The sequence below is a fragment of the Tenebrio molitor genome, chromosome 5 (assembly GCF_963966145.1).
Source record: "Tenebrio molitor chromosome 5, icTenMoli1.1, whole genome shotgun sequence".
Classification (NCBI taxonomy): Eukaryota; Metazoa; Arthropoda; class Insecta; order Coleoptera; family Tenebrionidae; genus Tenebrio; species Tenebrio molitor.
This window is the reverse complement of record NC_091050.1, coordinates 23,253,187-23,279,845: the sequence shown is the minus strand read 5'-3', so window position 1 is coordinate 23,279,845 and position 26,659 is coordinate 23,253,187. Positions and strand designations below refer to the sequence as shown.

Here is a 26,659-nt window from a genome sequence, read left to right as displayed (position 1 = left end):
TTGTTTAAACAATAAAAACTGTAAAAGTACGCTCTAGCGCCATGATCTTACCTATGGCAGCAGATTTTTGCGAATTTTGAGGACGCGCTCGAGCAATTCGGGGTCATAGTATCAAGCGAGTGCTATTGCTTGTAATAAACTTTATTTACAGTCTGATCTCATCATTGCACAAACAAAATCTGCAACGGGAGGGTGGGATGCGAAAAAAGATTTCATCATCACGTGACGCGGCCAAATAAAAAGTCCGGATTACGTTCGGCATTTGACCAGATCATGTTTAGAGGACTATTTCGGAGTTTCGCCATATTGTAATATGAATAAAGTATGATTACAATCCGGACATATTACCCTCTCGGCAGGGGGTGGCAATCACGAGGCGGAGTCCCGACGACAAATCACTGTCCCGGGATAATACAAACTCGACCGTTTTATTTCTTCTGTTTCTAAACCCAGCGTTAATATTTCCTTAATGGAAACGCATAGTGTTTCGCATAAATCATTCGGTTGGAGCGAGTTTCTGTCGAATTCACAAATCTATTCTCAGCTATGTAACAACGTGAGACCATTTCGCAACACATCTTATCTCGCTGGTTTTTCCTAGATGAATAATTAGGAAAACAAAACATGTGCCGTAACTCGAGCAAACGTTCGTCTCTATTTAATATAGTGTCATCATGACAGCGCGAATTAATTTTTCATTCATTGATTCCTTTCTATTAACACGATTTCCTGGTAGCGCAATGCAAATGGACAGTTTTGATCTCGATGTGTGGTCGGTTTACAAATTAGTTTTGCCTTGCACTCTGTTCTAAAGGCAATGAAAAACACATCAATTCTAATTGAAAAGGTTATTCTTCCCATTTCTATCAATTGCTCCGTTGTGGTAGACTTTAAATAGTCCGACCAAATGAACATTAATTTGAGACTTACCTGGACAATTTCGCTCGTCTGAGCCGTCCCTGCAGTCTGGAGTGCCATCGCATCGTTTGCTGGAGGGAAAGCATTTGTTGTCACAACTTATTTCGGTAGCAGCACAAGCTGTAAACAAAAATAAAAATCTCAATGTTTTCCAGTTTTTTTGACGTCGTTCAAAATTGTGTAAAAGAAATTGAAATTATTCTACAAATTGCGTTGATAAATAAAAATTGTCTAGACAGGATCAGCAAAGACAACAAGACAACAAAAATTAATTCTAAGTCCAAATTTTAACAGAAAATATTTTTTTCCTGTTGTAAACTCAATCAGGGGACATACTGTATACAGGGTGATTCATCTTTTACCGTCGGTGGCAAAATTGACCTTAAAAATTATGATATTTTGCAGACCTAATTTATTATTCGTAAGGCACATAATATCACAAGCCTGAAACTCGGGGAAACTCAGAACGCGAGGTGCTAAGGTAAGGTAATTTGTTGTTTATTTTTTCGTTTTACTTGAAAAATTGTCGAAAATGGAAGAAGTTGAGTCTATTCCTCAAAAAATCTTTCAAGAAGCCCAAGAAGCAACTCAGCGTTTATTACCCGAAAATGATTTGTATTAATTAATCTTCCATTTTCACTTATCTAGTGGATAAAATGCTAGTTAATAAGAGTGGATAATAGTATATTAAAGAACGAGTTTTATAAGGGTTGATTTAGCGCACGAGTCCCTACAACGAGCCGTAGGGGAGTTTTCTATGGGACGAGTCCGCCAATGCCCTTATAAAACGAGTTTTTTTATGTTATTTTTCGAATTTGCACCCTTCTTTTAATATTTAAATAAAAAAATTAAACTTTCAAATTCTAGGGAATTTTGTATTAATTGGTAATTCAAGGTAACGGATTCAACTACATCTACAACAGATGTTAAAAAGTAGAGTTTGAACATTAATATTGGAAGTTTTTTGGTGTAAATGAGAATAATACACTGAAATATTGATAAAATTTTTCTTAGAGATAGCCATAAACGACTCCAAAAACTATCAAACATTTTTCGAATTGGATTGCAGATATTGCTTTTATACGCCATTAGCCACATTCTGATGCAAAAATTTAAACATGAACATTTTTTAAAAAACAGTTTTTCGACAAATCAGATCTGTAAATGTGATAATTTTTTCTCGATTCTTAAGGGTCATTTTGCCACAGGCGATAAAAGATGAATCACCCCGTATATGATAGTTATATTATGATGTAACATCGGCTTCATCGAAATCTAGTACAGCCAAATTTACACAGATTGCATGAGACTGTAACTATGACTGTCAGTGTCATTACTCAATTATCGTTCACGTCAAGTTGGGAGTATAATTTCTGTTCGCATTCACTGCTGACACTATCTTCTATTGGTAGCAACGTGGCACGTAGCAACCTTACACAACTTAAATTTTCAAAAATTCAGGTAACTACGATTTTCCACTGTACTAGATTTCTATGAAGCCGATGGTACTTACTTTGGACTTATCTTTTTTAAATTATCTTGTTTCAATTTTTTTATGTAAGGAAAAATTGTTATAATGGTAAGTATTATGAAAAGAATTCTTTATCGTTACTGATGCAGAAGCAGCAATATTTGGAAAATGACGTAAACAAAAATGATCAACTACTAATTCAACAAGATTTATCACAGACTACACCACGCGAAACTAAAATAAGATTGACGACCAAAATTTATTGTTCATTGTTCACCATTGTGTCTATTTGTTTTTAGCGACTATTCGAATTTAGTTAAGAGCTAAAATATTTTGATTAATCTGCTTTGAAGTAAGTTTGTGGTGTGATTTTTGCGAATAAAAGTGATTTTTCGGGCTTAGGACTCTAGATTCGGTCAAATGACAAAAATGTCCCTTGGAGAAAATAGTATATTATACACCAAGGTGAAGAAGTTCGTGATTATAGCCAGAGCGCCAAGATTAGAGCCCGAGTCGCGCCGAGGGTTCTAAGGCGCGAAGGCTATAAGGGACTTCTTCACCGTGGTTTATATACTATTTTTTCCACTACTAGATACGTTAAAACCCTTTCGGATAATAAAAATTTGTTACACAATCTAGGACTGGTTTACAAATCTATGAGGGGCATGATGACCAACTCAATAGACAGGGACCAATGGCTTAACGTGACTTCCGAATCACGAGATAGAATATAGCCTTTTTTTTTTAAATTTCGCCCTGGGTCGGAATTGAACCCGCGACCCTCGCGTCCCTGAGCCGAAACGGACGATGCGACGATCCGAGTTCTCATTTTTCAACGGTTGCTATGAAAATCGTTTACGTTAACCAATGAAATCAACGAAAATCTTTCGTTGCTAGGTGACGGCTGTTCATTATTAACCTAGGTTAATAATGAAAATTATTATTAACCTTGGGAGAGAAATTCTACTTCTGGGGTCGGTTCGAGAGTCAATAATGACGCCTTCTAAGACTAGTAGTGGAAAAACGCATTTTGTGTCAATAGTCTGCTACATTGTATTTTTTTTTAATTTCTTTTCAAAGTGTTTCATTTCGCATTTTTCGCAAGAATTGCATTTTAATCTGACACCAAATAACTGATGAAACACAGTCAAATGAAGTATGGTCTGTTTTTTAATCAAAGAACCACGACCTGTTGATTTAGGTTTGCAATACATAATAAAATTTTACTAAATATAGGGAATTTAATTATATCTATTAGCTATACCTGCCAACGCCTGTCATTTTTGCTTCGCCAAGTGAGACATTTATTAAACTCTCAAATTTTATATACAGTTGGATTTAAAAAAAAAAACAGGACATGAATCTTTTCCTAATGTAAATTTGGTTTTGTCCATTTGTCAATTAACTGTCTACTTGACAATACCTATCAAATAATTTTTAAAAATGTTATTGAATTTTGGCCATAATTCTAACCTATTTCTCGTAAGACGGTTTCACGCTATTAAAAACCAAAACAAATTGTGTCAATTTTTTTTGACGTGTCCGGTTTTTTTTTTTAAATCCAACTGTACCCGAGGTCAAAAGTGTACAATGTTGCCAGCTCTATTTTGGATGTAAATTGCGGTGTTGTTGGTTATTTGATTAAACAACAGATTATAACTACATTCTCTCAATGCAGGGCATCTCACAATACATTTGCAAAGTTAACCCGGATATTTGTTTTTTGATTTGGAAAACATAGTTAGCTGTGCAGTTTCTTAAATTTTGACGTAAACGTCATTCGCTTGGTTAAATGAAATTGTGAAAAAACAAAGAGTTTTAGGGAAAATGTTTATTGTCTGCATAAACGCGCAATGACAGTTATTATATACCTACGCCATAAATCAGGACCGTGTCTGTTTTCTCATCGTTCGAATATGTACCTACTTTAATCGTCGTAATTTAAAATTATTGGAAGCAAAGCCATCATGGATTCATAATTTCATTTTAAAACAATACGATATTTAAAATAGCCACGTGAACTTTGCAAATGTATTGTGAGTTGCATTTTCAATTCCGCCGGACTCATCATCATTCGTGAAATAGCCTGTATAAGTTTTTTTTTCTCCCTATCATAATAGCACTTGATGATGGTAGTACAAACTTGAGTTATTTAATTGTTTCGTATTTTAACAGATATTCCAGATATTTACTAACCATGTAGTATTTTGCTAATTTAGCCTAAGAAGAGAAATGCAGTCATGAGATGGTTTACATCTTGTTATGTGAGGTTAATTTAAGAATAATTAACATCGACCTTAAAGTGATCTAGATTGTCTCACTGCTTAATTAAGGATAATTACAGAAATAACACAGGATAATCAAGAGCTTTCAGATTATTAAATACATTGTTTGAGGTTGTTTTTCTTTTGCTTTAGCTTGAACACAGTGTAGAGTTTCCACCGATAAATCAACAAGAAGTCAGTGTCCAAGGGGCATAGGATAATAAATGCTAGAATCACTGTCACTACTATACAAAATTAACAACTAGTGATGTAAAGAGTCTTATAACAAGCATTTTGTAGCGCGCACAGATACACGGAGTAAGTGCCTATTAAACGAAATATACACTATTTTTTTCTATTTTGCGCCTTTTTATGATGCCCTTTTTAAATGAAAAATAGCAGTTTTAAAATTTGGGGAATTTATGGTGGTTGGTAACACAAATGTTACAGTGGAACCTTTGAAAGTTCAATTTGGAGTTATTGTTATACCTATCGTTTGTTTACCGTGATTTGGCATTTGGCATTTGATGTTTGATATTGAAAGTTACCAGCTTTGAAAATGTAAATGGTACTGGTCTATTACAGCATTCAAATCACCTATTAACGCACTCTTTTGAGTGCTGTAATAGCTTTGTTATAAACGCAAAATTGAATAACATAACTAAATTAATTACTAATGATATATAAATTTCGTTAGGATGCACAGCAAGAACTTCTTTTATATTGTTTCACTTACCAACACAGTTGCTTTCATCTGAGTGATCATCACAATCTGTTTCACCATCGCAGATTTTACTCTGTGGAATACATCTGCTCACATCACACATAACTTCGCCTTCGGCACAATCTGTTAACAAACAGTACATCGTATCAAAAGCAAAATCAAGATTAGGCAATTGTTACATTAGAAACAGAAAGACATGACTTTTTAACACTTCAAAAAAATTACATAGTCTTTCTTGCAAGCGTAAATTTTTATCATATTCTTTACCAACTTGACGATACGAGTATTATTGATTGAGTAACACATCATTCATTGAAAAAACTGGCAAGAAAGATTAAAAACGCTATGTTTTATTAATCAGTGTGAATTAAATTAGTGATTTGGTAAAATTTGGTCGCTTAAATACGGTCCTTAACGTTTTTATGCGACCCCAGAAACAACAATTAACACAAGAGTTAATCCCAGCACCAGGTAAGTTGTTAGTTTCTAGGTGTTTGGCTACCATGAGTTGGACAATTCTGCTCATCGGCTCCGTCTTCGCAGTCTTTGATGCCATCACATATTTGATCGGCACAAATTACACGCGAACCATCGGTACATTGGACAACATCATCGGCACGACATTGTGATGGGATTGGTCGTCCTTCCACTTCGGGGACTTCACCGCTTCCGAGTTCCGCTTCGATGGGAGGCTCGACTGTTGTCGTACTTGTAGTTGTGGTAGAGGAAGAACCTTCGATGTCTGTTGGTGCATTGATAACCGAGAGAAAAATTATTAGGTGCGGTGTTGTGACCATCGATAACGAAAACGGCCAAAAGAAGGAAAAATACAAAATTACAAAGCACAAAGTTTTCTTGAATACAATATCAGAACAAGTAGATAGGGTAACCATTTGAAAAAATATTTCCATTTTGAATTTCCTGCCAAATAAATTGCACATTATGGATTTGCTCCTTAATTAACAAGAATAATAATTGTCAATTCATCCTCTTTGTTATTATCTGACAAATAGTTACGAGATTAAAATGCACATTTTGATCCCAATGTAAAAACTCGCGCAGCGAGGGCAATAATTACACGAGGGATGAAAAAGTACTGTTCCTAATGCGTTTAATCATTTAATTGTAACTTTTGTCCTTTTTGATCTTTTACATTGTGTTTTTTCAAGGGTATTTTTAATTTTCTTGTTCATATATTACTTAGTCACCGCGACAACAATCAATATCTATCAATAAATAAATTAACTTAGTCGGACTCTCAAAAAATTAACAATGCTCCCTAACTACTTCTTTTGAGGGACTAAAGTAATGCTTCGTACAAACGTTGCACAAAAATTATTTTAACTGCTACGTTCAGATGATTGTCTGGTTGGTGGTTGGTTTTTACCTCAAAAATAAAAGGCTTTCTGAAAGGTTTTTAACGTAGCCAAGTCGTTTTCTTTTACCTATCTGCTCATTCTGATGACAGCGTGTTATATTTCCTTCTTTTGTTAATGATTTGAGGCGTCATAATTAATTAACAGCAGCACAAAATTCTGTACATACTTTTGATGAAAATTCTTCACATCTTATAACTCTAACCTATACAACATTAATAATGCTAAAAGTTCATTATGCAGTTTGGAAGTAACTGTTTCACAGTCACAGTAAAAATTATCATTTGCAATCCTTTTACGAGATTAGATTCTAGTACGTAACTGCAAAACAGCTTCCTATTTTATTTCTTTCAGTTAAGCTGCGTTGCTTAAAATGTAGTGCTAATAAATAAGCATTGTGCCAACTAAAGCAGTTGAAAATAATAATCATAAACCTTTGTGATACCAATTGAGTTAGATAAAAATTTCATAAGATTTATCATGAAGAAAACATATTTTCCTGTCTTTAATAAGCACAGTATCGAACGTAACATTATTTAAAAAAGCAGACAAATAAGTCTTAAAGTAAAAAATTTAACAAAAAACATTTAAGTCTTTTCTATACAGTTTTAAAGTTCACTCATAAACGGCAAAAGTATAAAAAGCACAAAATCATAAAATGAACCCTCAACCTTGACCTCCACCAAAAATTATAAAATCTACGCTAAAAAATAAGAACAAATGGCATTAACACATGTAATTTAGAAATGTGCTATGACATTTACAGCCTGAAATAACTAAATATTTGGAATGTTGCCTAAATTCTTTATTTTCTTCAGATCTTAAAAAATTGTAACAACCATTTTTGTTTTTCATAAATACCTAGTTGAGTAATAAAAATATATATATAAAATAAGTGTATGGATCCATTGTGGTCTTATAGCAACAATTTTTCTATAACAATAACAACTGTCATGAACTGCAAACATTTTTGTGTCATTGTATTAGGTAACGCTTTCATTCAAAGCCATTACATTCTTGGAAACTAGACAATTTTTTTTTTGTGGATGTAAGTGAAGAAGTACGACAAAGAAGAAAAGTTTGCAGTTCATTTTACTAGATCACATTAGGATCTTCTCCAGTTTCTAGTTTGCTACTTTGCTGAAAGCTTATTATGTCAACAGTATTCTGCAACAGTAAAAAGTTAGGTACTGATCTTAGTTCTTAATAGAAATCACTCTAAATACTAGACCACATTACACTAGGCATAAAACAGAATAAAACAGGTGGGTAACTTTTTTTTTATAAGAAATGGGTGTTACAACCTTTTCTGTTTTGCTGCAAATTCATAAAATAGTATTACAAAGTAAGTATTTACATATTTACAGATTGTGAAAATAACAGATAGTCCTAACAATAACTGGACAACATAGTTACCTACTATTACAACGACTTAAATTTTATTTAAATGTATATACAAAGCCACAGTAGAAGCATTAAAATAATTAAGCAACAACCACATTATAATTATTGTGACTGTTTTTTCCATATAAAAATTGATAAAGGAAAATAAAATCAAAAACGTACCACATCCCAACTCATCTGAGCCATCCGCACATTCCTTCCTTCCGTTACAGCGTGCCTCAGAAGGAATGCATTCTCCAGAAATACACAGCAATTGATCACACATAGCATTTGGCCCAGCTAACAAAAGAAAAGTAAAAAAACAAAACCCAAACAAAGAAAAACAAACGCAAAATACAAACAAATCAAAATCTTCAATCGCTACCTTCAAACACTCTAAAATGGAAGTCCTCTGGTAGAACAGTGATTGAGCCCAATCTGTGTTGGCTCTCGATGTGTTTGTACAAAACATCTTTGAGGACCTGGTTGTTGTTGTAGTCCTGGCTGCTCAGATCTACTGTCACCTTTGATGTGAAAGCGTCAGCTTCTCGCTTCCTAAAAAGTGTACCGATTCAGTAGGTAGTCTTTCATTATTAAGTCCGAAGGTAAAAGTGCTCACTCTATTTTAATGACAGTGGCGAACTGAGTTCCGGGTGTGTCCAGATACAATTTGTCTATTTCTCTCACTAGTTCTTCGCTGAAGTCGCGATACTTGAAACTGTTGCGATCTGCAAATGTATCTAGGTATGGTTCGCTCACAGTGAATGAGATGCGGCAGTAGATTGGATGGAGAGCTTCGGGAATCGGCAAAGGAATGGACCCATCGGAACTCCCTTCACCGGAAGTGATGAGATTGTCTTCATCGTCGTACCCCAGCCTGAAACCATAAACAATTAACAGGTTCGTTTAGAAAATAGTTACTTAATTAAGTAATTTTTCTGTTGGTTAGTCAACGACTTCATCAAGAATTGTGCCGTCATGAAAGAAAAGTCAGAAAAAAAATACCTACGTTTGTGATGTTCTACAAATGTAAATTAATTGTAAAATGGTTGTGGTTAATTTTTACATTGTCATCAGCGACAACAAGTGATAAACAACTCTTGGGCATGTAATTTGGAATAAAAGCATTTACATAAAACATTATAACAACTAAATCAAAATAATCTGCTTTATACATTGTTGAATGCGCAATTTTTAACCATATAGAAACAAATTCCCATCATTTGTATAATTTCAATTTAATTAATTCAATTCAGGACATTTTCATAAATATGATAAAGTATGTAGTCCTTAGAATCGTTAGTGGTAACATTGCATTTTAAAGCTTCATAACTTTTTTTTAACATCAAATGATGCCCAATTAAATTTTTGCGATTGTAATATCTTCCACTTTTCATTCACATGCTTATTTTTAAATAAATAAATTGTTTCAAATATCCCTTGCCACATTTGGTGTATTACTGGTTGCATACATGGCATCGTCCAAATTCAAATATTTTTATTAGTGACTTCTAAACATTTAAAATCTTAGTATTTTTATTATTTATTTATTTTTTCTATCACTGTAACGACGCTTAACTATTAACAGCGCCCAATAATAAATTTATTTATGCAACCTTGCCATTTCAAAATATTTCTGTGCAACTCCATAATTATTCTTTAATGAAGGACGAGTAAATTACATAAAATATACAAACTTTGTGTAAAATAAGTGTATTTATTTAGTGAGTAGAACTGTAAACTAATAAAATGTAAGGAATGCCTCGGTTTGTTTATTTTGGATAAAACAAAATAGTGCTGATTAGCTCTATGAAAATCGTAGGTAGTGAATTACTGTAAAACAAATGCAAAGTAACCTTTACTATTGAATATTTGGTATATTTTTAAAACAGCCAGAGTATAAAAAATTTAAATTTGATAACGCTATACACCGTTTTTTAAAACTATTATGTATACAAAAATTGTATAAAATCGCTCTTTTCTTTGGAATCAATGTTATAAATAGGTATCTACTACTAAATATAAATTAGTTGTCCAATTTTGTGAGAGTTTCTTTAATTGGTGGCTCGTGCAGTATCTTTCACCTACCATTTTAAAAACGTTCTTTATGCTTACCGAGTTTTATTGTTAGAGTCTGGAGTGGAATGATTGGAGCTAGTCTCAGGCTGTAAAAAGAAGCACATTATTAAATAGGGTAACGTTCAAGGAAATGTTTCTTATTTACCCTGAAGAGATCAAAGTCGTCTCGATCCACCTGCAAAGTAAAACGGAATTAATAAATATTAACAACAAACAGTGGAAAAAGATGAAATACAATAAGACAAACAAACACAGACAAATGCTCGCAGAGATGATAATTATGCGTTGTAAGAAGATGTAGAGGCAGCTTTGAAAATGTACACAAAGATGCAGAATAGATCATTATGATATATCGATTTACAGGGAGGCGATGTTAGTTAAAAAATATACAGGGTGTTCATGATTCGTTTATGGGTGTATTAGAAGCTTTTCCCCAAGGCCTAACTTACGGAGAGAGTGCCCTGTGTGGTTGGTGTTGCAACAACAGTTTCCTGAAATTGCATTTATTAATAAAATTCGACTTTTAGTAAACGGAAACAACATCAACCAACTCTTCATTCAAAACAACTTACGGTAAATTCGGGGGTGTCTTGTTTTACTATTTCTTCAGTCTAAAAAGGAAGATTCTCAAGAATTGTGAGAACATAATCTTAAACTTACAGTGTGAACAGTGTACGTTGGTTCAGTGGCGTTGACCTAAAACAATTTTCGTGTCAGAACAAACAATGCCGTAATGCTTATTGGAGAGAATGAGATGTTGTGTCATACTTACTTCGTTAAAATCTTCATCTACATTGTCGTTGAGTCGATCATCACCTCTTTCTGGTTCGGGTTGCTAAAAAATGTCACAAATAAAATAAATCTCGGACTAGTGTTTCAAAATGATACTGTTTACACGTTGATTCATGAAGTCTGTTGTACAGCACCGAGCAACAGTCAAAAACAAATTATTTTGAAAACTTTTGGTAAAATACCGATTGTCTTTAAACACGAACCAGGAACCAGCACAATTGTGCCCAAAAAGTACTTATTCTGAACGGCTGAATCAATTTAAAATATTCATCCAGTATTAGATAACTGGAATCTTCAGAACTAACATTAAAGGTATTCATTTGCCAAAGTTGTCTTTTGTGTCATGCCCAACATTGCTCGGGAATTCTTACACCAGATGATTTTTCTTTGACTGTTAATTGAATGAATAAATTTTGATAAAGAAAAAAAAGGTGGAAACTACCAGTGCTTCGTATTTCTCCTAGCACAAAAAAAAGTGAACTTGATATGTGACTCAGAGATCATACAAGATTTTTTTTTTTAAATAACTAGGTAAAGGTTAGCTAGGCAGAGCCGTATTTACCAATATTGTGCTTATTCTTCTACTTTTGCTCGGTACTTTAAAAGATAACTAATGTAAAATGTAAAATCCATTGTTTATTATTATCATTCTATGCAGGTGTGGAATCAAAAACTAATAATGTTAAATAAGGTGGTACTGGTTTAAAAAAAAGTAATGTTTTACAGTGAAATCACTTCACTACGGACACTCGAACACCTTCTTGTGTGGAAAGCTTTTCTTATATCCCAAATTAGTTACATAAGAAACGCATAAATAAGAATTTGGAGCCAATGGTCTAGCAAATAAAATTGTGAAAGAATCAAAATTCAAAAGATTTCAAGCTTCGAATAGTAGACTAGGAAAATTCTGACCATGTGACAATGTTATTTCAAAGAAATTTGTCGAGAATCAATGAGGCTTTTGTAATTGACAAATCAATCGGAATCAGAAAATCACAAACTATAACCTGGAGAATCTATCAAGCTATGAAAAATATAAATAGATGATCCAATGACCCAATGGTGGAATTAAATGACAGAAAAGTTAAGATAACAATAGAAAAACTGTGTTAAATGCGATGAACAATTCTTTCAGATTTCATCGGAATCCATATCGCAATGAGAATTAATTGAAAATTATGTTGGTTCTTCAATTTCAGCGACCACTATGGTCAGTCGACAATTATTTTCTTACAAAAGATACGAAATCATCCTCAAGAAAACTTGGAAAGTGAAGAAGAAATTGTTGACGCGCGAGTTAAATGAAGGTTTCAAGAAAAATAAAAAAAATACATATTCCAAAGAAGATGATAGCTGTTTCAAAATTATTAGCAACTTAGAAATAAATATAGAAAATACTAATTTCAATAGTTTACTCCAAACAAATCAAACTGACGAGCTTTTTAAAAGAATGTATAATACGTAGATAAAACAAACACTATACAATTATACTGGAGACATGTACATGTACATATATTGTTATATGATGGGATTTCGAATATCCCACCAAGTGGCAGCAGTGGCGGTCTGGTGGCCAATTCTTGAATCGATGGAATTAATTCTCATTGGAAAAATAGGCAAATTTTCTCATGAGAAATGCAAAAGTGTATTCTGGACTTATGTCAGACGGATTGTTCCACTAGTAATCCGGAGAATTATTTCACCTAGTGTTTATCATGGGAAAATAATTTTTTCGCGAGAAATTCGACTGTCAAATCTGACACTTTTGTTAATATGTACAGTTGCGGCCGTTGAAATCTCAGACAGGAAAGATTTAAACACTGTGTATAAATTCCGAAATTTGATTAGCGTAAATAGGATTTTCATCAAGGATTATAAAGTCAGTGTCAGTATTTTACATATTAGGTCAGAATCGCGTGTAACTTTTGAAATACCGCAATTATCTGATTTGCAAAAATGTGTTTGACTGAGGGACGGTGTGAGTATAAGAGCCATTGCGAGAGAAATTAATGTGGATAATGTTTGAGTGACATTTTGAGAAACGTCACTTTCAATACTATTTACAAAGCTAAAAGTTTGGCGTTGTCAAAGTGTCTGAGTTTTCAACGGCCGCAACTGTACATAATTGTTTGCAAAAGAAAAAAATCGAAGAATTCATTGCAATCCAAATAATAGTTGCCCAAGCACAAAGACTTTATCCGAATTTAGACCCGTTTGATCCAAATTATCAACATATTGGATTTTTAAATTCTCATGTGAAATCATTTTCCAAACAGTTCAAGAATACAGATATGACAACATTTTAAATTCCACTGGGAACTCATTTATGGGAAAATATTCTCAAAGGAATATTTTCCAGAGATTTCAAGAATTGGACCCCTTAGGGAGAGAAGACGAGAAGTAGCGAGCATAGCCGGTGACTGTCAAGTACTGTCAACAATACAATAAATAATTGTTTTGGGGGATTTTGTCGTGTATTAATCTAACAATATCAGTACTGGTTTTGTACTCTTTATAAATATTGTATTTTTTGATGTTTATTACAAGAAAAAATCTCTCCCACTATGGAAAAACTGTTGTTCTTTTTGGTGTCCGTAATGTACAGATTTCTCTGTATTTCTATAATTTTTCTTGTAAAAACTCACAATTCCATCATATTCTGCCGCATCTTCATCCTCATCTTCGTACCCGTCACCTTCTTCCTATAGAAGTAGAAGTAAATACAATTTTGTGTAGATCTATTGAATTGGCTCAATGTTAATTAAACAGAAAAATTATCTGCTGCATCATGCAAGATTACAGTACATACTTTAGATTTTGATTATAATTTGAAATTGTTATTAGTTGGCAATCCAATTCATAAGGGCTTTTACCCTTAAATACAATTTAAACGTCTTTTTGCTGGAACATGCTTGTTCACGACAAAAAACTTACAGCGTCATCATCATCATCATTATCATCGTCAACATCATCGTCATCCTCCTGTAATATTTTTCATTACAAGTGTAACAACCTTAGCAAGAGTCTGCTATATTTTTTTTATATTTCAATCTGACATTAGATTCAACTCAAGTTAGTTAAAAATCATTTGTTGCAGCATGCAAGATTATAACAAAACCGAAACTCACATTTTCATTGTTGTAATCACCACCATCTTCTTCATTACCCTGCAATAATTTTTATTAAAATTGTAAAACTGAAAAATTATTCTTCTTCCAAAACAGTTTTTAGGAATAAAAATAAATAAAAATGTAATACATTAAATTAACAATTCAGTGTTAGAAATAATTCTTTAGTGGTTAAAATAATCGTCTAGGGTCGTATATTTTGTCAAATAACAACTTACATTTTCATTATTGTAATCTTCCCCACCTTCCTCGTTATCCTGCAACAAGTTTAATTGTAATATCGATACTTACTAGTGACGATTCTAATCTAAAAAACATTTGGCAAACTTGACCTATTTTTCAAAAAGTATTCAGATCGTAAAAAGTTAATGAAATAGAATAGAATCGACGGTATTTATTTCAAGCATTAAAGAAAAATTATGGCGCATAAGAGAATTCACAAGACTTACGTCGTATTCATTATCGCCCTCGTTATCCTAAAAACACAACAATTTTATAATTGCACTCAAATTGTTTTTAATTTTATGTTTGCACTTACTTCGTATTGGTTATCGTCCTCGCCATTTTCTCCCTCCTAAAATTACACAAAAAGGAAAGTTACGGCTAAACAAAGTATTGTCATTAAATTTACACCCTGTATTATTTACTCGTATAACGCTGTAGAAATCACATTTATTTTAATACAGTATCAGCATGAACAGTAGAACGAAGTTTAACATAAAATTATTACATCAAAACATCACCAGAACGTTGCCAGTTCATTTTATTATTAAGAGATTTCAGTGCGATCCTAAAAGCCGAAAAAAAAATTCGAAGGACAGAATCGTGAAAAGTTAGACACATAGACATTAAAGGAGACGACCCTTGAAATATTTACATTAGCATTTTTGTAACTCCGACGTAAGGCAGCTGAATTTATTTCACGAAATATTATTGCTTATGTGAGGATTATGCATTTTGGATCGCACTGAAAATTATAGAAAGATAGAAACAACTTACCTCATTGTACTCGTTGTCTTCCTCTGCTTCTTCATCATCATAATCTTCTTCGGCCTCTTCTTGGCTACCCAGTGAATGCTGTCTAGGAACTCTATGAGACTTTCTTTTGGTTCTATTATTGTGTTTACTTTTTGATTTAGAAGAAAGAAAATTATTAATACTCCTTTTTATCCTATTTACAGTGCTGGATAACCAGTGTTCTTCCACCGGCGGACTAGATTCTAAAGAAACTTCTTGGCTGTTGGACGTATCTTTTGCTATCCTATGGTGGTTTTCATGATTGGCTAAATCTGTTTGTTCTAAATTTTCAAAAACTAAATCCGCGTCCACCTGAAAAATAAAAAAAAACAAAATTAGCAATTATTTATTTTACAATAACCGATTCAAGGATGCGCATGGTACTGATATAAACTGACATCTTGTCAACAAATAATTTTAACTGCTGCATTCTACTATGTTATTAGATGAAATAAACTGCTTTGCGATTGTTTTATATTAATTCAAGGAAGTGTTAAATATTTATGTTGGTAAAAATAAGACAATTTGTTGTCAGAATAATAAATAATATGAATAAAAAAAATTCAAAGAAAACATTGCATTAGCACAATTGGTGGATGCGCCGGGCTAATGAATAAAAGAACATAATTATATTTTCGTTTGATAGATTAATTAAAAGGATCACTTTAAAGAAAAATACTTATTTGCTATTTTAAATGTTCATACAAGCAAATCAACTCATAACGTTGGGTTCAGAAAAGTTTTGCGAAATGGTATTTCTGCCGTTGTCTTTCTAATCACTGAGCGTAAAATGTATTCAACGTAAAGAAAATGTTGTAAGCTAAGTTGATTCAAACAAAACAATAAACGTAATATAAATAAAAGCAAGTAACGTAAAGATAAATCGTTAAAATACACAAAAGATTACTAGTTAAATCGAGAAAATGTAAATTGGATTCAAATTTACCTTTAATTTGAACAAAGTCGCATCCCCAGAATAATTTATATGTATTTCAGCCACTTTCCATTTATATCTTGTCAGGTTCTTAATCTAAATATTTTATCACGGAAATAAAAACAAACATATAAACATAGTTAGGGTAGTATACTTGATCAGTGATCACCTAATAACAAAATACTACCTATTTATTTACTTTAGGACTTTCCTTATAAATAAGTGGACAAAGTGTTCTAATTTCACGTTGTTACTAAAAAGAAAGAAGTGAAATAAACGATGGTTGAAACGAAACGAATCAATAGATATTTGCAACTTTATTGCTAGCTTGCATGATTTCCAATATGTTCAGTTGCAAAAATCAGTATCTACTTTAAAATACAAAAATTTCTGAGATGAGATTGACTTTTCGACATAAAAAAGGCCAAAATATTAAAGCAACCTGTGTCGTTAGAACAAACTAAGTGAAGATTGTAAATCGATAGTTAAGTTCAATTAATTAAGAAGGATGATGGAGTATTCACGCAGACTATTGGCAAACCACTCCTAATTTATCGAGTAAAGTTGTTGATCCCATCTTAAAACCAGCATTTAAATTCCGTATTTCATTATACTGAAATGTGTTCTCGAGTTTATTCATAACTAAACGAGTGAAATTTGAAATATCACTTCATTAAAAGTGCAAGGTGTGTGCTTTGAGTATGCTCCAAGAAAGAAGATTTGAAAGTGGTAACGTAATAAAATTCATTATGCATCATGGAGATGTAGGACATAATTCCTTCGTAGATTTGAGGACAGCTTTATCCTTGATCAACAAATTATTACCTAATGAAGTGGAGTACATATATGTGGAATTACAAATAATTTAATTAATTTAAACTTACAACATAAATACTTTGATTCTGATTCTGTTGTCTTTAAGAAACGAAAAATACATATGTTCTTTTCATTAATCGAATGTTGTGATAAGTCATCAGCCAGGCTGCAGTCTCTTATTCAAGATTTTGAAATACATACATTCTTTTACTGGCAGAAACTTAAACATGATTTTTTCCCCTTAGTTAAACTTAGATTGAAATTCAATTTTCAAAGAAATTACATTGGTCACTGATCATCCATCACTTCTGGACATGTTATCCTTAGTAAAAAAAATAATATTTTATCATCCATCAATTTTTTTTTTTTGGTGCAATGATTTTTTTTCGCATTTTTCCTATATTATTTAAGACTACTTTTATTTAATATACTCCTGGAATTTACGACGAGAGCAAACTTTGTTTTCAACCCTTTTGCTATTTTCTTTGCCTTCTGACATCTTAAACCGGTCATTTACCTATTTATTTCTGGAGGTTCCCTAACAAGCTAGCCCATTATCACTTTTTAACTTTGCTTTTAAAATGAGAGATAATATCTTGTTCCGTTTTTCTCTAACAAGAAATAAAAACGGTTGCACTTTTCTTTTAATTTCACTTGATAGAATATCAGGGAAAACTACCCTGGAAATAATTACCGGAATTCACATTTTTGTATTACCATTATGAACAGTTTTACGAATGTGTCAAGTAAACTAAAATAACAATCAGTTACTTTACTAAAAATTACTATATTATTTGAAATTTAGTTGTTTTCCATGCTGCAAACTGTTAATCTTCACCAGAAGTCGTAAGAATGATATCTTTTTTTAATATTGCGTTTAAGGAGAAGATAATTTAAAACAAATAATATTATAGTAAAAACGATGTAGACTGTCAAACTCAAGGTCGCTTAAAACTTACGATTGAACTGTACTTTAGTGAGAAATCTGTCATAAATTCCAATCCACATCTATAACGTTCAGGCTATACAATATTCTAAAATGTTTTCTACTAAAAATTTAAACAATTATTATTATCCCTATCATCAAAATGATTTTTTTCCTCAGTCATTAAAAAAAACTGCATATTTTAAAAGTGTTGTTAATAATTCAAGATGTCGAAGCGTGGTTTTAAATAATAAATCGTATTTAAATAAATGAGAGAAGGATTATTGCGGTTGTAGTTTTTCGTGGGGGCAAAATGTACAAAAGACGCGCGGTAGGAATACTTGTTCGTCGAAGTGGAAGGTCCTTAAATTCGAGCCGGTTCTTTTTCTCGACCTTTTTGTCCTGCTCATAAAATATTTCACATTTGCGCCGGCCATTATACCGCAATTATGAGAATAAATCATGCAAGTTCGTTTGAAAAACGGAGAGTTGGCGCGTGTGTCGTAAGACAACGTCGAGAAGTTGATTATAATGTTGATCTCTGGTGTATTTGCATTTGCATATCATAACTGGGACGTCCTCTAAGTCTGGCAACGGCGACGACGCCGGTAGATTAACGCGGACGAAGGGCGAAGAAGATGCGCTCTACAAACTTTTACTCTATTTTGCAAATTTGTTTTTCAAACAAAATGTTCCGCACACTTTCGGAATTTTAAATACGTGTCATAGGTCATCCCCTATTACAACATACCGGCAACTTTTCACCCCGCGCTTTTAAGCCGCCAACTCGTGCGTCGAATGATGACAAATCGTTCCGGCCATCCGAACGTCTTAACCTCCTTCTGTTACCCATTAGAGTTCACAACTATTTGCCAATGACATCATCATAATCGAGTCGCTTCCAAATTCCCTCACTGAGGTAATTCCGGAATATTTAAAAATGCAATAATTCCAAACATCCAAGAACTTCACACTAACACTCAATTAACACTTGATTGTCCGTTGAACGTTGCATGGGCGCGGTTTTATTCGGAGTAATTGGAAATTTACCGAACTAAATGCATTTATGCATTTTTGCTCTAAGCGCTTCCATGATGAAGGCTTCTATAAATGCTCACATGGAGAAAAATTACAGCTCCATAGGTTTTAAACATTATTACGATAAAAATTTAAATTGTGACAATGATCCTTTTTTTAATATCGTGAAAGCTGCAAGCCTTCCAAATGAATAATTGAACACTTTCATGGAGGAACTGAAAAAAATGAAAAATAAACCTACTAACTATTAATTTCGCCCTTTTTGACGCTTATTAGCTTAAAAAGCTTATAATCATGTTGAACTACTCCTGCTGTTTATTTATGTTTTTTCATTCAACTGGAAAATATTTACTTTCTATGATAGTTGGATACAGTTTCTAGAGAATCGTGAAGAATGACAGTCAGTAGAACATTACTTGCTTAACTATGCTTTTGTACAATTAGACTCTCTTGTTGTATAAAATATAAACTGTTATTGCCTATAGTTATCATAATTTGAAAAAAATTACAGAATATTATAATAATATATATCTATGTAGTTTAAATATACAGAGGAAAATGGCTAATAAAAGAAACGCTACAGCTGATATCAGAAAGGAAACATATAAATAAAAAAATGCTACAAAAAGAAGGAACCGAAGAAACAAAAACCCTAGAAAAGAAATACAAGGAAAAAGATAAAGAAGTAAAGAAACAAGCTAGAAAAGACAAAAAAAAATATATAAACGCAACATTGGAAATGTCCGAGAAACCAGCAAGGGAAAATGATCTGACACAGTACAACACGCAGCCTGAAAAGAAGCAACTACATAAGAAATAGAGAAGTGAGAGATAAACAAGGAAACATACTAGAAGCGGATAAAGAAATACTAAATAGATGGAAAGAATTCTTCGAATAGATGCACAACAGGAAATTAATCAACGGGTCGAAGACGAAAACGACATAGAGGTCCTAAACACAGACACGGAAAAAATGGGAGAGCACCATGAGAAAATATACCAACAGAATTACTAAAGGCAGACACCGAACAGTAGAAATTTTACAGAGACTGTTCAATATTATATGGGGAAAGGATGAAATACCGCACGTATGGAAGGAGGGAGTAAGTAATAATAAAAATACAAAAAAAAAATGATCTCACCAAGTACGACAACTGGAGAGCAATAACATTACTACCCACAGTGTCAAAGGTAATAGCAAGAAGACTACTAGAAAGAATTAAACCAGAGATAGGGAAAAAACTGGGAAAAATCAAGCAGGATTTCAAGCAAAAGGCTGCACGATAGACCAGATACCTATGCACCTTGAGAATAATTCTGGAAGAGGCCAAAGAATGGCAAAACGACGTAAACATTGGATTCGACTTTGTCACTGTCAACGGAGAACAAATGTGAAGAATTCTAAGATTATATAGAATACCAATCAAGATGACACACATGATAAAACTATTTTACAACGACTACAACGCGAGAGTAGAGCACGGAGGGAAGTACACAGACCCGATAAACATAGGAAGCGGAGTAAAACAAGGTTGCGTCATGTCACCCACGCTATTCGTTATCATAATAGATTAGATAATGAAAAAGGTAACAGACAGCAGAACCAGAATAACATGGAAATTATAGAACAAATTGGAAGATATCGAGTTTGCCGACAATGTGTGTTTACTAACCGAAAAGAGAAACCATATGCAGAGGAAATTACACAAACTGGAGGCAAAAGCCCAAAAAAGAAGATTGAAAATAAACGTCAAGGAAACTAAGATAGTGAGAAATAGAAACGAACAAAATGTCGACATCGAAGAGGTCCAAAGAGTGAACTATTTAGGAGCAGTAATAGAAAAGAATGGGGAAACCAAGGTAGATGTTTTAACAAGGATAAGCAAAGCACAACAGGCGTTCAACGAACTGGGAGGCATATGGAGAACAAATGTATTCTCAGCAGACACACAGGTCAAAATGTTTAACTGCACAATTAAAAGCGTATTGCTCTACGGTGCTGAAACCTGGAAAGTTGACGAAGAGACAAGCAGAAATTGCAAACCTTCATAAACGAGTTACTAAGGAAGATACTAAAGATACACTAGCCAGACAAAATAAGCAACATCGAATTGTGGAATAAAACAAAGGAAGAATCAGTAGAAATCGAAATAAAAGCCAAATGACAACATTGTAAGACAAGCACTAGAACATCAATCGGTAGGAAAAAGGAAAAGGGGCAAACCCCTCAACAGCTGGAGAAGAAGCGTAACAAGGAAACACGAGGTAATGAGCTGGAGGGACATAAAGACGGTAGCGAAGAATAGAGAAGAATGGAAAAACACAGTAACCAAAATCTGCAAAGGATAGAGGGATAGAGGGTGCATTGGGTTAGTCACTCAACCACACTAAATTATTGGCCAAGAAACGCAAAGCGCCCTATACTCCATTAGGAGTAAAAGGACATACCTAGAGATTATGACTTGCAGACATGTAAAACGTCCAACACGATGATGAGTATATTGACTTCATGTGAAAATAAAAAAATTACAGCTTCTATAATTCTGCAAGAAAAATAAAATATGGAAGTTTCAACAAGTATTAACAATCACAAATTGGAAATTATTTGCAAAAATGTGTGTCCTCATCCGGATCAGTTTGTCCAAATGTAAAGATTAGATCAGTTTGAGTTTCAATAAATTTGATAAGTTTATTTTGTTCAATTTTGTATTTGTGTAAATTAAATTACCTCAATATAGTGATAATGAACTCCATTACGTAAAGTAAATGTATGACACACTAAAACCTTAACCAAGCAGTCGTAGATAAATTAAAATTTAACTTAAGTACTTTAAATTGATTTAATTTCTTATCCATAATTAGTTCATGACCAAAGCAATTAATGATTTTTTAGTCTCATTTTTAAAATGAACGATACGTGTAGCACATACCGTTTCATAAATAGTTCTATATACAGAGTGTCCCATACAAGAACACCTTGTGTCGACCAGACTTCATAACTTTATCTACAATTTTGGGGCTGACTATGCAGATTTGTTAATTTAATGTGTTCATTAAATTTCCCGATTTCGACGCTCTAATTTCTTTGCAAATTTTCATATATAATATACCAAGGAACAGATATATTGCCGGAAATTTTTTCGAGCAGTCCTCACACACGAGTGTTTGTAGCAAGAAAATTACACGAGGGCGCCAGCCCGAGGGTAATTTTGAGCGACAAACACGAGTGTTGGACTGCAAGAAAACATTTCTGGCGATATATATCTGTCCCGAGGTATATTCGGAAGAGAATCGCCCGAAAAATTTTTTCCCTAGGTCAATTATATCGGAAATTTTCCCTAGGGAAAATTTCCGCTTAATTAAATTGTGATTGGTTGCTATTCAAACAATTCGGAGTTGTGATTTGTCAATACAAATCATGTGACATTTGAGGGCGATTCTCCCTATAACGAATTGGTATTTTCACTATTTTCTCAGTTTTCAGTTCACGAGCTCGTAATTTAAATGATTTACCACATACGTTTTGAAAAGATGTATAAAAATAATGTTTATTTTAAAATACGAGATATGTTACTATACTGTATCACCTTGTGGGGCCATTCTCCCGCTTCAATACGTTTGTTTAAGCTCCAACGTAGAGCAATAAGAATAATGGCAAATATAGAATATCGCACAGATTCTCGCCTATATTTTAATAAATTAAAAATTCTTACCCTCCCTTGTTTATACATTTTAAGATGTCTGCAATATGTCAAAAACAATCCTGATCAATATAAAAAGTTAAAATCCTTTCATAACTATTCCACAAGGAAAAGCGACTACAGTTTCGACGTTTTCAGATTGAACAGATCGAGACACGGTCTTAACTTTTATTCAATAAAATTTTATAATGTGTTACCTCATGTATTCAGAAAGATGTCTCCAGACCTGTTTAAGATGAAAATTGAAAAATACTTACTTGCGAAATCATTTTACTCGGTGGAGGAATACCTGAATGATAACTTTTCCGACGTTATAACTGTGTGTAATTGTTAGTATAATCAACAACATAATACATTTAATGTCTCTGGTGGTATTAGTGTCATTTATTTATATAATTTTCTTTTCTGACGACTGTAAATACTGTTGTATAGGAACAGGAATAAAATATTTATTTATTTATATTTATTTATTATTTATTTATGTAACTTCCTAATTCGTAGCTATTGGAGTAAAAGTCACTCCGTTGCTAAACCGCGCCCACGAACTTTAACTCTAATTTTGATCATTTACACGTTTCCAGAGTTTGACTTTACTTAAAATATTACAAATAAAAAGTTGAAAATAACGTTAATAAATTCAAGTACATATATCAACATTGTATTTTTTGTCTGGGATCGATTTGCAAAGACAGAGTTCTACTTATTAAATTGATAATGCAGATATAACATTGTTAAAAGTTACGTCGAGGTCCCATTAAGAACTTTTCCGGCCGAGCAAGCGAAGTAATGCTTATTTTTTAAAGATTGTAGTAGAATGAAAAACATAAATTTCTTTGTATACACAGTGTCATTCGTCATTTATTTCCGGCAAAAATCTTCGAACAGGTCAATTTGTATTTCCAAGTGAGCGTATTTTCGCAGAAATTACACTTTTCCGTTCACCCACTGGCGGCGTACATGGACAAGTCAAGAAATTTAAATGGCAACAGGGATCAAATGTTATATTTCCTGAAAGATATTTTGATTTTGTATCCAATAGTTAAGACATTTTTTTTTAATTCTTAAAGAATGGGTACCTAAAGCTCTTGTATTTATTGTTTATCTTACTACTAGGTTGCTTCATATTTGTAGTTAATTTGTTACACTTTTGGAATATCTCGGAAACAGCTTGACCAGGGATTGTATCGGGTGTTCATTTAAATTTATCCTCAAAGTTGACGTTGTAGAGTCGATTGTGAACGCACCACTGATCCTTACTTTTTACGTTGTTTGTGTTTTTACTCTGCAGACAGATGAGTGGTGCGTTCACAATCGACTCTTCAACGCCAACAACACAGTATCAGAACAAACGATTATTTTTACCTGAATTTCTGATATCTCGATCCGTTCCTTATCAGACTGGTAAACATATTCATAATCATAAGATAATTTTCTTTGATGGTCCTTAAATGTTAACTTCTTATACCGTGGCCATTTAACCCTGGACCTCATAAGTCATCACCTGATATTTCATAATTTAATAAACATGTAGCAAGTTTTCGTTACCCAGTTGATTATTGCAGAATACAAATAGAAATTCGTTACTCTAGTTCTCTAAATATAGCTAACCATGAAGTTTTACTGTCAATAACTTGAAACTAGTTCTAACAGTGCCCTATATTAATCCACTTTTCCTTCTTTTGTAAAATTTAAAAAAAATTAAGTTCCTTAGCTGTTAAGCAAGTTAAACTAAGTAATGTTATTGGTCAATAGTGGCACAGTTTTAACGAGTATGATTAATCTTAAAGTAACTTTCAGATTCTTCTAAATTGAATATGTACTTAAATGTCTATTTATGGAAGGAATTATTAACATGTATTACACACACCTGATTTGTAATAATAACTTAATCGTCGATTAGTTTTGAAATAACAATAAAAGAATATGTTCACGATAAGACGTTGTTACGTCTACTACAACCGAGCTACTAAGGTTTGAATTGCACAAACGGTGGAGTGATAGCTACTTTACACTTGGGCTAATTGATTAACAAGATCCTCCTCTGCATTACATATTTACAATTCTCGTTTTAATTGCATATTCATTCTTTCACGCCCCGTTGCTTCCGATTTCGTACCACGTAAATAAAGGATTAAATAATAAATCTGGATTGTTAATAACACCGCTGTTATCTTTCGCCAAAAGAAATACAATGAAACCGCAATTTATTTTTCGTAAACGCTTGCACCATAACTTCAAAAGCCGTAAACCAGACACACCCAATTCGATCTTATGCAAAAAGATAACAATTTCCAAAACTAAACAGACGATGTTCTAAAAACTACAAACATTAATAGCAAATTTTTCATAATGTTGAGATGAAGCAAGCCAAACATCTGAAATATGTATACTTATTTCGAGGCTGCTCAATTTAAAATAAGTACCTGATTTCATTCGCAGTTTATTTTATTAAAATATCCGTCTAAACATCGTGCATTACAAATTTTGCGTAAACGGTCCATAACCTCATTCCATCGGCCATGTGGTTTCTATTTCGGCAAAACTCGCACCATCGGAAGAACTCTGTTATTTTTACCGGCCCGACATCCATCAAAAATGCCGCGTCGAAAATATAATAGCTCGGAAAGATTCAGACACGTGAGGGATTGCTGTTGATAATTTAACGGTAATTAAATTGAATCTAGTCCCTCTACACATATTTCAGAACGATCGGCCCAATCAGATTTAAAGTGCTGGTATCGATATGTATTGGTTTGTAGATAACATCACATCAGTGAATCTAACCGCATCCGGGCTATAACTTCATATCAGTGTGATATCAAGTTGATGGGGTTTTCTACCGCTCCTTGCTATCCTCCCTCTCTTTCACCTCGAACGTTTGTTAGTTTATTTGAGTGACCGTTAATTCAAGCTCGGATTCCAGAATTAAGGACGGGATGAAACAAGTTCCCCAATGAGGATAATGAAGTGAGAAAACTTACAGTCATGACACTAATATTAATCCAATAAGATTGGGAAGAAAAATATCCCAACTTTAAAAACACTTGTTTTTCATACGTCCAGGCCCAGTTACAGATTCATTCCTACTTAAAAAGAATTAATATTAATGACGGGTAAATTGATACTTGCTTTTCTTTCCAAAATGTTGATAGTTATTTTGATATTTAAAAAATTATGTTTGGAACTTTGTACAGAAAAAAAAACTCTCAAATATTTGTTTCAATTTTTCAATTTTCTTTAAGATCTCTTGGAAGTGAATCCACAACAAGACCTACCGTTCACGAATTAAAATATCTGCACATAAAGTACTGTTCAGTTACAACACAAAGATGACTGTGTTATTCCTGGTACCAAAATAATTGAACAACACGTTACCAATGAAGAATTGAAAATATAGACTGCCTAGAAAAGAGTGTGTAGATGAAGATGAAGGGCCAAAATCAAGGGATTACATTTAAAAAATGTAGGGTGTATATTGGACTAGAATACTAGATAATAAGCTTAATTTGCTCTATGGGCTTTCGGATTCCTGATTACATAATTAAAAATATAAAAATTACAATTCCAAAAAATAACATTCCCCACTTCTTTTCTTTTCTATTCTTTTCGTCATGTTCCATATCTCTTTCATCCATCTTATCTCCCTCCCGTCTTCATTCAGCATTTCTCCCCGTTCCCTTCTCTACCTCCCTCTAATTTCGCTACATCCATTCCACGTGTGCTCAATGGTCTCTCTCGCCTCATAGCACATTCTGCACCTTCTTTCCTGTCCTTCCTTCCAATACCTGCTTTCTCTCTCCTCGTTCCCACATCTAAATCTCGCCATCATTCTTTCTTTTGAACTCTCTTTCCCCTGGTACTCCGGAATTTCCTCTGTCATACACCTCTCATACTTCCTGTTGTATCTGGATTGTTTGGTTTTTCCCTTTTTTCTTGCATGTCTGTGTCTTTATCCCTTTCACTCAGCTCTACATTCATCCATCTTCCTTTCGCTCTCAATCTTCCCACTTCTTCACTCGCATACCCGTTTCTTTGGTAGTACTTCTCTCTCTCTCTCCTTCTTCTCCGTGTTTTTTTCTTTTCTCTCCAGCAT

The 26,659-nt window shown here is 33.3% G+C and overlaps 1 protein-coding gene across 18 annotated transcripts in view; it reads right to left on the bottom strand.

The window, feature by feature from the left end:
* Nucleotides 1-26,659, bottom strand: part of trol (terribly reduced optic lobes) — a 306,854-nt gene that overhangs the window by 167,716 nt on the left and 112,479 nt on the right. For 17 of the 18 annotated variants that reach the window (XM_069047441.1, XM_069047440.1, XM_069047443.1 and 14 more), the window contains exons 2-20: nucleotides 15,135-15,464; nucleotides 14,674-14,709; nucleotides 14,585-14,611; nucleotides 14,354-14,392; nucleotides 14,136-14,174; nucleotides 13,942-13,989; nucleotides 13,653-13,709; nucleotides 10,988-11,050; nucleotides 10,876-10,911; nucleotides 10,788-10,826; nucleotides 10,665-10,706; nucleotides 10,361-10,390; nucleotides 10,252-10,301; nucleotides 8,756-9,013; nucleotides 8,522-8,691; nucleotides 8,320-8,436; nucleotides 5,880-6,119; nucleotides 5,390-5,500; nucleotides 931-1,038 (exon numbers count right to left, since the gene is read on the bottom strand). In XM_069047441.1, coding sequence (XP_068903542.1) covers nucleotides 931-1,038; nucleotides 5,390-5,500; nucleotides 5,880-6,119; nucleotides 8,320-8,436; nucleotides 8,522-8,691; nucleotides 8,756-9,013; nucleotides 10,252-10,301; nucleotides 10,361-10,390; nucleotides 10,665-10,706; nucleotides 10,788-10,826; nucleotides 10,876-10,911; nucleotides 10,988-11,050; nucleotides 13,653-13,709; nucleotides 13,942-13,989; nucleotides 14,136-14,174; nucleotides 14,354-14,392; nucleotides 14,585-14,611; nucleotides 14,674-14,709; nucleotides 15,135-15,464 — 1,840 coding nt within the window. The remainder of the gene's footprint in view (nucleotides 1-930; nucleotides 1,039-5,389; nucleotides 5,501-5,879; nucleotides 6,120-8,319; nucleotides 8,437-8,521; nucleotides 8,692-8,755; nucleotides 9,014-10,251; nucleotides 10,302-10,360; nucleotides 10,391-10,664; nucleotides 10,707-10,787; nucleotides 10,827-10,875; nucleotides 10,912-10,987; nucleotides 11,051-13,652; nucleotides 13,710-13,941; nucleotides 13,990-14,135; nucleotides 14,175-14,353; nucleotides 14,393-14,584; nucleotides 14,612-14,673; nucleotides 14,710-15,134; nucleotides 15,465-26,659) is intronic. The other variant, XM_069047447.1, reaches the window with a different exon arrangement.